Here is a 9,388-nt window from a genome sequence, read left to right as displayed (position 1 = left end):
CATGTGATCTTATGGGATCATCGAGTGGGTTGTTCTGTTCTCTGAAACCTATCCGATACAATCTTTATTTTGTATCAGATGATTTTAGCCATCAATTTGGTGCCTATGGGCTACGACCATCCGGTTTATGTTGATTTTTGACAAATGATCTTGCTAGTTTGGTGTCGGGAGCCATTGATCAGTTTCTCCTGCATGTCGCAGTTGTGACACATAGGGACCTTAATCCTACGTACCCAACTTTTGAACACATTAGATCACGGCCATAGGCTTCACTTGCATATACAATGCAACCATCCCAGAGACGCTGATTATTCCTTGTGGTTTGTTGAAGCAGCTACTAAAGACTTGAAATCCGCAGCAGTAGTAGGGTATTTAACAAGGGATAGACGGATTCATTGCTACTTCTATCAGAACATTTACAGCGAAGTACCCCTGAATGTGCAGAAGTTATTAGCCTTAGAGAGCTATTGGAGGTGGCACTTAATCCAAAGTTACATTACAATATTACATAGCTGCACTCAGGATCTTTAACACTAGCTCATTCTTTAGTCAAGCAGGCAATACGTCCCACTTGTATTGATGGAATTTTGTTCAAATTCTACTAACAAAGTCAGAGCATTGTTGCATATTTTGATCTTGGTTCTTGCACTGTAACCAGTAAATCTGAAAACATATTTAGAATTTGGGTGTTGAGAAGTTTGGCATCTTATTCAAATGCCTCAAAATCTTCTCAGCCATCTGCCTTGTGTTTACATCTCCGCCATGGAAAGCACTTACCAATATAGAAGGCAAGAACCTGTCCTGTGATAAAACAGAAACAGATCTGCCTCCATCTCTCACCAAGAACCTCTCAACCAGCCAGAATGATTTTTGTTGCACACTCTCCTTTCTATGCTCCCCCATAACATTCAAGAGATGCTGGATGAGATTCATTTCATTCAACAAACTCACACTCTTGTCCACATCGACCTTGTCATCCAACAAGGTACATAGAGCCGAGAGCGCAGCCTCAACCACCTCAACATTTTCATGGTCCAAACAAGCCAACAGCCTTTCCACAGCCTTGTTATCAAGCAAGCAAAAGGTGGTCTGTGAAGAACAAGCTCCTCTGTGAACTGGGCAGATTTGTGTACTCCGCTCCTTTGATGAATGAAATGACAGAAGCCTGGTTATCTTGGAGTTGGATTTTTTAAGTTGTGGTGGTCTTGATAGATTTATGGATTCTGACGAAAGGTTCTCTAACCCAATTGCTGATAGTTTCTGAATTTCATCACTTTCTGTTCTTATGAGTAGTTCTGTGAAAACTGATGCGAGGTTATGGCTTTTTGCTAGTAGTAGCACTTGAGATTCGTATAGTGTAGTTGTGAATCTGACAAGAATGCCTACTAGGCCTTCTAGGTATGAAATAGCAAACCTACTTGCTCTTGATCCAGTTATTTGGATTTCATTTATTGTTTCAAGGATTGTAGGGACTGTGTTCTTGTGGAGGAGGGCTAGATTGAGTGTTAGGTTTTGGCGGGGAAGCCTAGCTAGGAAGTTGGCTGAAACTGCATGTTTTTCAGTGATTTGGTTTATTTCAGTTGGCTTCTTGATTAGGCTCTCTGGTTGACCTCTAGTCTTGCAGAGCCTTTCAGAAAGTGTGTGCCCTATGTAGGGTGAAAGTGTTATGAGGAGTTTAATTGATGCAATTCCAAGTTTCTCATGTGGAGAATTGATCAATTCTATCAGGTTGTAGCTGACTTCAGTCTCTTTGACAACAGAAACAATGGTCACTGTTGCTTTAGGGGCATTTGTGAGGCAGAGGAGGATCCTAATGAGGTTGAATTTGACTTCATCTTGGGATGAACTCTTCAACATCTGGATGATTTTGTACACAACATGGTCTGATGCCATTGTGCGACCTTGGGTGCTTACTTGGAGGTCTTCTGGAGCTTGATCAGACTCAAGTATATTTGCAAGGATTGCAACAGATTCTTCCTTAGCATCCATGGGCTCATTGTCGATTGTCCTTTTGAAAATCTCTTCAATCATGATTGGCACCGTACCAGCATTCACAAGTATTCTTCTGTTAGGGCTGTAGGATGAGATCTGAACTAGAGCTTTTAATGCTGCCTTCCTTGTTAGGGAGTTTCCACTGTGCACCATCTTAATCAGAGGTGGAGAAGCTCTCTCAGCCACATGTGTTCTGATCTGCCGTGCAAGAACAATTTCTCCAAGGCACCTTGCCATTTCCATTTGCATCTCTTCTGTACCTGTTTCAAATTTTTAAGAAAACAGAAGTGGTAGAGTCTTGCTAGATATTTGAGTTAAATTGGTGCAAACCATCTGGTTATGGTTTCTTGGGAGATATAACACATATATCTATTTAGAAAGTTTAGTAGTTTAGTGATTCTCAATTGACGATTATAAGCCATTCATGAAAATGGTATTTCCAAATTTTCATTTATGGATGGATATAGACCTCCTAAAGGGAACTTTCTCAGAAACAAATAGTGAAGACATTTCAAAATAAATAACTTGTTCAATTTTCTGATCAAATAACAATTTTATGTTTTTAAGTGGAAAAACCAGTATCTACTCAAATTCCAGGTGATCTTGACTCAAGAGAAGATAGGAAACATCTTTATCATGGACTCATGGTTGCTTCATTTTGTCTTCATTTATGTAAGATCTGTTTGGTTTATGTCCTATTTTAACCTTTGCATTGGGTTGTAACCTAATGGTGTGTGTGGTCCCACTTTAAGTTACAGTGGGCTTTGCATAATAAAAGGTTTCTTTTGTATGTGGAAAGTGAGAGAGATTTTTAGAGAGAAAAAGAAGCAGTGAGAGAGGGTGCTCTTGGTGTGAGAGTGTTTTTTCCCTGTTGTTTGGGTTCTTTAGGTTTGAGAGAGGAAAGGGAAAACAGGTGTACAAGAGTTAAGGGTTAGTTTGGGTTCCAAACCACATGGTACCTGTATTGCTTCTCATTCTCTTTTATACTGAAGAATGGTTTCATCTCTCCCGTGGACATAGGAAGTAAGGCTGAACCACATAAATCCTTTATGTTCTTGGCAACTTCGCAGAACTTGTTTTTCTTGTATTTGATTGGATTTACTTTGTTTTTATGTTTCTATTGGGTTCTCTTGGTTGTTGTTTTATCTCAAACACTGTGGTTTCATCCTGTTGGTGGTTGTTGTGAGCCTAACAAGATCAAACATAACAAAAGAACTTTTTTTTTGGAGACATGCCAGAAAGATGATGCTCACATGTAAAACCTGTGAATATCAGCCATTTATTCTACCATAGTATGTATTGAAATAGTTTATTCAAAATTTAATGAATCTTAAAGAGAATATATTTGATCAGAAGGTTTTGTTGAACTAGTGATGCATATCATGAAATATTAAGACATTATCTCACACAACTTCCACCCCCTTCTGAGGAATATCAGTCTCAGGAAAAAGAAACAAGTAGAAGGAATGCCTACATGGAAAACTACAGTATTAGGTTTTTGTCATCTCTGCATAAGTGAATGTGCAGATGATAACACACAGAGGGATACTGATGATGCTGCAAGATTTGATGATATACCTTCAATAAGATGGTGTAGAAGTGGTTCCAAAAGGCCATTCTCTGCCATGCACATAACATTTTTTGAAGATGTTTCCAAATTCTGTAGGATTTCATCAGCTTTCTCAGCAGCAAAGGGATCATAAGAATAGTTGTATTTCATTGTGATCAGCATCAGAATGCACCCAGTAACTGATCCAATCTTCTCACAAAGTGATTTGCACCTAGAAAGCTCAAGCAAGAACAGCAAAGATGCATGTTTCTCTGGAAGGTAGTTACTTGACAACATTTTGATTGTTGTTGGAATTGCCTTTGTCTGTTCAATGATATCCTGCAAAGAGATCCAAACCATGTTGCAATTTATCAGATGTAAGTTTTCATTTTTGAAGTCTCTCCCCCCCCCATTGACCAATCAAAAGTTTCATATAGTTACATAATACAGTTACTGTTTTGTTGTCATACCATAGAATAGGAACATCATCATGATATACAGGGAATAACACCATGTAGGCAAGGAAAGAAGGAAATATGCAGTGAAGGTTTTATACCTATGGTCAGAAATGTCAAATTCCCAACAAGTAGCAAGTATAAAAAACTTTTTCGATTTATAGTGTCCATCTCCTAAAGAAGTCACTTTCCCTTATATGGAATGTTAAACTCTTTTGCCAATGTCAGACATGTTTTAACCCAAACGAACCCAATATGCCTATTAATTTTGAAAAAAATTGTCATAATTGAAAGAGATTTCCCTTATATGGAATATTAAACTTATTTTATATATAAGACATGAAAAATGATAACTAGAAGAAATGGTCATCCAGTACAACCACATAACTAGTCAATTATAAAAACCATGGTGTAATGCAGGGATCAGTCAAGCATTAGTTGCTCCTCATTAAATTTGTGTTGCATTGGTAAAGGAAAAATAACAATATTTCATGGTTAGAAGTTAGAACGAATTAAACCTTGCCCTCATCATCTTCCTTGACTAGTAACCGTAATGTGTCCAGTGTTGCACACCTAACCTTCCTGTCTTTATACTCCAGAATATGAGCAAGTAATGATAACATTCCCATGTTACGTGCCTGTACTTTATTTTGTTTCTTCTGTTGGCAGAGATCTTGCAAGTCCTTTAGTGCCTCAAGGATCATATTGTCTGAGCTGGCTAATGACAAAGCTGCCCGGGCAACTTTTATCCTTGCTGCTTCATTTCTTTCCTTCCACTCTTCTATTGTGGTCTTTAAAGCTACATTGGTGTTTAAATCTCTAGTTGATAGTTTTTTCCCTGTGGTTGGGCAGATTACACCTGAACTATCTTCAAACTTCTTGAACCACTCTGTTATAGCCCTCCTCTCATAGGTCACTCCATTTTCAATGGTGACTGGATCATCCATGATTTTCTGTGTGAGTGGACATATGAAAGCTTCATATAGAGGCTCAATGTACTCAGCCACCTGTGGCAATGTTTTCAAATACTGGTTACTACTGTTTCTAAGGCTCACTTGATCAATGAATTTCATGCCTTTAGGGGAGCCGGTGAGATGTAGCATATCTATTGACTGGAGATCATCAGTGAAAAACTCGGCATTGATGGAATAAAGATCTGTTTCTATTGCTGTGTGTTCTTCCTCTGGTAACTGTTTCAGAGGCTGGACATGTATTGTCTCTTTAGTCTCTGGTACTTCAGTCTGACTGTTTTCAAACTTAACATTTTGAATCTCCTCTGAAAGAGACTGGACCTGTACTGCATCTTTGGTATCTGATGCTTCAGTTGGACTAACTTTAAAGTGAACATTTTGCATCTCCTGTGAAAGAGACCTGATTGCAACTTCTGCATATTCCTGCTCTTTGAACATTGAAGATGGTATTAAGCTCAACCCCTCACCTATGTCTTTTATCACTCCCTCCAGTTGTTCTATTATGCTTTTGACTTCTGCATCTAGAATTGAATGGCCTTTGGTACGACATTTTTCCATGAGATCCTTGGCATGATTGATGCTTTTAGTTAGAGTTTGTAGAATCTCAATTGCATTTAGTGGTTTATTCTCACTAAACTGCAACTCAATTATTGCTGGAGAAGTTCGATCGAGATAGCATCCAACTTCCATGAAGTTCTCCTGTTCTATCTCAACACATACAACTGAGGCTGTGATCTCAGAAATTGTAGCCAATAATGTCTGTCCAAGAACTACAATTGGACTTGTATCTTCAACCAGCTGAAAAGGAAACGAAACAGGTTATTTTGGTTGTAGCATGGGACCATTCCCAAGTTGCTTTTACACTTCCAACAACTGGCTACTTATTATGTAAACTCAAGTCAAGAAGAAAAAGAAGAAGAAAATCCTTCCATCAGAAAGAGAGTCTCAAACACACTGACCCACCAAGGGCCTAGTTTATCATTATACTTTATTTCATATGTAAATATATAATTTGAAACAACTTAGTTCAAACTGTGCAGTATGACAAAATCAAAAGAACATACTTAGAATTAGCTAAGGACCATGCAATAGGTTTGCCCTTTCAGGTGCATGAAAGTGTTTCTTAATAAATAGCCCTACTTTAGGAGAAATAATTAGCTTTTTTTTTTCATGCCCCTTGATAAACCTGCACTAAAAAGGCAAGTTTAGGACTTCTCTAGGAATGTAAGACCCATTCAGTCCTGCTATGGATTGCCTACTAAACAGGACTAGTGTCTCTGATACTATTATAGCTTGATAAGTTCCTAGAATGACTGAATTTGGCCTTGTGTGTATCCAGTGAAGGGGATGACAATGTAATAATGTGTTGAAGTGCAAAGTATTACTCGGGTAATTAGAGAGAAATTTCTAGGAACTTATCAAGTTATCAAATTATCAAAATGAAGTGAACCACCCAAAGTTGGGAGAATGACGAACAAACCAAAGAGGGCCCTCAATTGTCATACTTGCATTAGTTTGGGGCTAATGCTGATTAAATATTAATTGGGACTTTAGATTTCTTGGATGCAAGTGCTCTTTGGAGACATCTTTTTGTTGTCTCAGAATTCTAAAAGCCACAGATCAAGAGTGTACCAAAATATGAACAGTAAGCGGATATTAAAGAACCTGAGAACCTCTTGTTAAGATTACGATGCTTGGAGACTGATAGAAATCAACTAAGAGTGTAGCTCTGTCAGAGTTCTGATTCTAAAAGCCACAAAGGAAGCTTAAAGTATTGATAGTTGGCATGTGTTAGAGAACCTGAGAAACCACTCAGTAAGATTAGGATACTTGGAGGCAGATGGGATCACCCAAAAATCCAAAACTACCATTCTGTCAGAGCTCTGATCCTTTTCTTTTTCTTTTTTTCTTCTGAAAAATAACAGGGTTCTGATTTTTATTTTCTTGTTTTCTTTTGGGAAGGAGGTAGGGAATATAGTAAACTTGGTCAAAGTGGTACTCTTTTGGCTCTTTGCTTCAGTTCTTTCCCTTCTCAGCTCTCAAGAAGATGACTGCAGCGGATTACCTTGAAAAATTAAAGCCTGTAAAATGGTCTGTCCGTGCCCCAAAGTTGAGGCATGGGGCAGTACCTAGTGATAGCATGTGAAGCAATTTCTCTGACTTGGAATGGTTCAATTTAAATCTCCAAATCCTTACAAAGAGTCAATCTGTTATTACCTTCAATTTTTTATAACTAAAGAAAATTCTATTGAGATTAAACTATTACCTGATAGTTTAGCTTTAACTGAAAATTTGAAGAGCAAATCTGTTATTACCTATGAACTCTACCTTGTTTTCCAGACGAGTTTTTTTTCTGGGTTTGCCAAAGAATGAAAGAAACAAAAGGAAAAAAAAAGGAACTTGTTTTCCCAGAGTTTTCATTTAGTTTTCGTATTTACAAACGCTGTTTATGGGCTGATAATTTTTTGGTTCATCTTAATTAATACTCCAAAGTTAACCACTATGTAATCTATCTGAGCTCCAAAAGATTAGCATCATCCCTCCAAATTAAGTATGATCAACCTTTATTTACAAGTTAGAATTTAGAAGACTCATAATGATAAACAAAAAAGTTGGAGGAGATAAAATTAGAATTGCTTACCGACATATGACTGAAGTCAATGAACTGCTATCTCAATTGTTCTTCCTGGTAGGAGAATCCAACCTCTTATAAGTTCTCCACTCCTCATGGATGCTGTTCAAGAAGAGAATCCAACCTCTTATAAGACACGTCACTCTCTCTCTCTCTCTTAAATGACTTAGTCACAGTGGCCGGAGAATGAGCAAACTTGAACGGCTATGGATTGGTGGGAGCTTCTTTTCTGCCATTTTTTAAAGGGTTACTTCAATGTGGAAAACCTGAGTACTGATTCGCATGCTGATTGAGATAAATCGTGGTGTAATATCCAATGTATTGAATCAAGCGGCATCTGGGTTCCGATATGAATGTATCGATTTATCTCAGTTTAAGAATTTAATGAATGTAGATGTACTCTAGCAAGTAGCAACCCATTGAAACGGTCTCTTCTTGCTTCTAACTCCATAGCCCGTGCACTCCAAGCAGCCATGGACTTATCAAACATGAACTCATGCTGACGTTTGTGTCCCCAACCAGTGCAATCCAAGCTTAACGAATCACCAGGACCAGGTGTAACTGCTAGCCCAAAAGTTGATAAAGTGACCGTTTGAGAGGGTAGAGAAGGCTCGAAGCGCAGCGCGCTGCTTCTGGCTTTCCGAGGTGGGCTCTACACTGAAGCTATATGTTTGGTGAAAAATCGGGAGAGCCCAAATCGGCTAATTTGAAGGGCTGTCCTCATCCTCTTTGAATATAGCTTATCCGGAGACCAGAGCGTTTCAAAGCAGCTAATTGCTGAACATTCAGAGGGTTCGGTGGGCGGTTGCTTCCATTATTTACTTCCGTATGGGGAGAACCCCTTACCCACATCCCAAACTCAATTAATGCTGACGATGACTTGGTTATCGAAATGAGAAGATTAGGTTAAGACTTAAGGGTGAAGCCTAGTAGATTAGGTTACATACTTTTTTGACTTTTCTACATGTTTTAATTAAAAATAACAAATTAATTATTATTCTATTAGTTATTACCATGTCCACAATGCCTCCTATTACTATATGTGAGCCAATTGCTTTCTTTTATTAGACTTCTTAAGTGAGAAAATAACTCTACCCTTTGAAATTTGTAGCGTTATATCAATTTTTTTTATTATTTTTCCTTCAACATGATAACATTCCATCAAATTTCTTAATTCTTATTTTTCAGAGAGTTGAATTGTCGTTATTTTTTCCTCTGTACGCTGTGTTTGGTTGCAATGCAATTTTTGTTTTTACTAATACAACTATATGGAAGTTAAAATGTAAATTCTTGCTTAATTTTGATTTGGATTTTACTTAATTCTACTTCATGTCTTAATTTATTTTATTTGCATTGAAATCAAATAAAATAAGTTGAAATTTGAAACAAAAATATGTCAGAATTTACACTTAAATCATTTGCACTGCTATGGGTTTTGCATCAGCACAAATTTATTTGTATTGCAACTAAACACAGCAGCAATGATGCAACCGTTGGTCTACCTCCTTGTACGGGTGTCAATTGGATTGGATTTGGTCCAATCTGATCCAGTCCAATGCAAGCCCATTATAAATGGATCAGGTCCAATCCAGTCCAATTAATATTTTGGACCAATCCAATTCAATGTCTGGACTATCCAATCTGTTCGAATTCGTTTTGTTTTAGATTGGTTTCAACCTAAATCTGATCCATTGACACCTATATTCTTCTTTTATATCAAGGGACCAGATATTGGCTTAATCCAACCCAATCCAATATAAATTTATTATGGATGGACCAGGTCCAATCC

The 9,388-nt window shown here is 37.7% G+C and overlaps 1 protein-coding gene across 1 annotated transcript; it reads right to left on the bottom strand.

The window, feature by feature from the left end:
- Positions 1 to 526: 526 nt before the first annotated feature.
- Positions 527 to 8,451, bottom strand: LOC104600282 (putative U-box domain-containing protein 42). Its single transcript, XM_010263151.3, has 4 exons — positions 7,609 to 8,451; positions 4,515 to 5,765; positions 3,571 to 3,880; positions 527 to 2,252 (listed from the first exon to the last, which is right to left on the bottom strand). The coding sequence occupies exons 1-4, from the start codon at positions 7,612 to 7,614 to the stop codon at positions 676 to 678; spliced, it is 3,144 nt and encodes a 1,047-aa protein (XP_010261453.1). The 5' UTR covers positions 7,615 to 8,451; the 3' UTR covers positions 527 to 675.
- Between the last annotated feature and the right edge of the window lie 937 nt (positions 8,452 to 9,388).

Source organism: Nelumbo nucifera, chromosome 3 (genome assembly GCF_055504915.1).
Source record: "Nelumbo nucifera cultivar China Antique chromosome 3, China Antique-T2T, whole genome shotgun sequence".
NCBI lineage: Eukaryota > Viridiplantae > Streptophyta > Magnoliopsida > Proteales > Nelumbonaceae > Nelumbo > Nelumbo nucifera.
This window is presented reverse-complemented; position numbering and strand designations above follow the sequence as displayed.

Excerpts from the sequence above, each read along its gene's own strand:
- LOC104600282 (XM_010263151.3), bottom strand. Across the intron at positions 3,881-4,514 it reads AGGAAGATGATGAGGGCAAG|GATATCATTGAACAGACAAA; the intron begins GTTTAATTCGTT and ends ATCTCTTTGCAG. Across the intron at positions 2,253-3,570 it reads TCTACACCATCTTATTGAAG|GTACAGAAGAGATGCAAATG; the intron begins GTATATCATCAA and ends AATTTGAAACAG.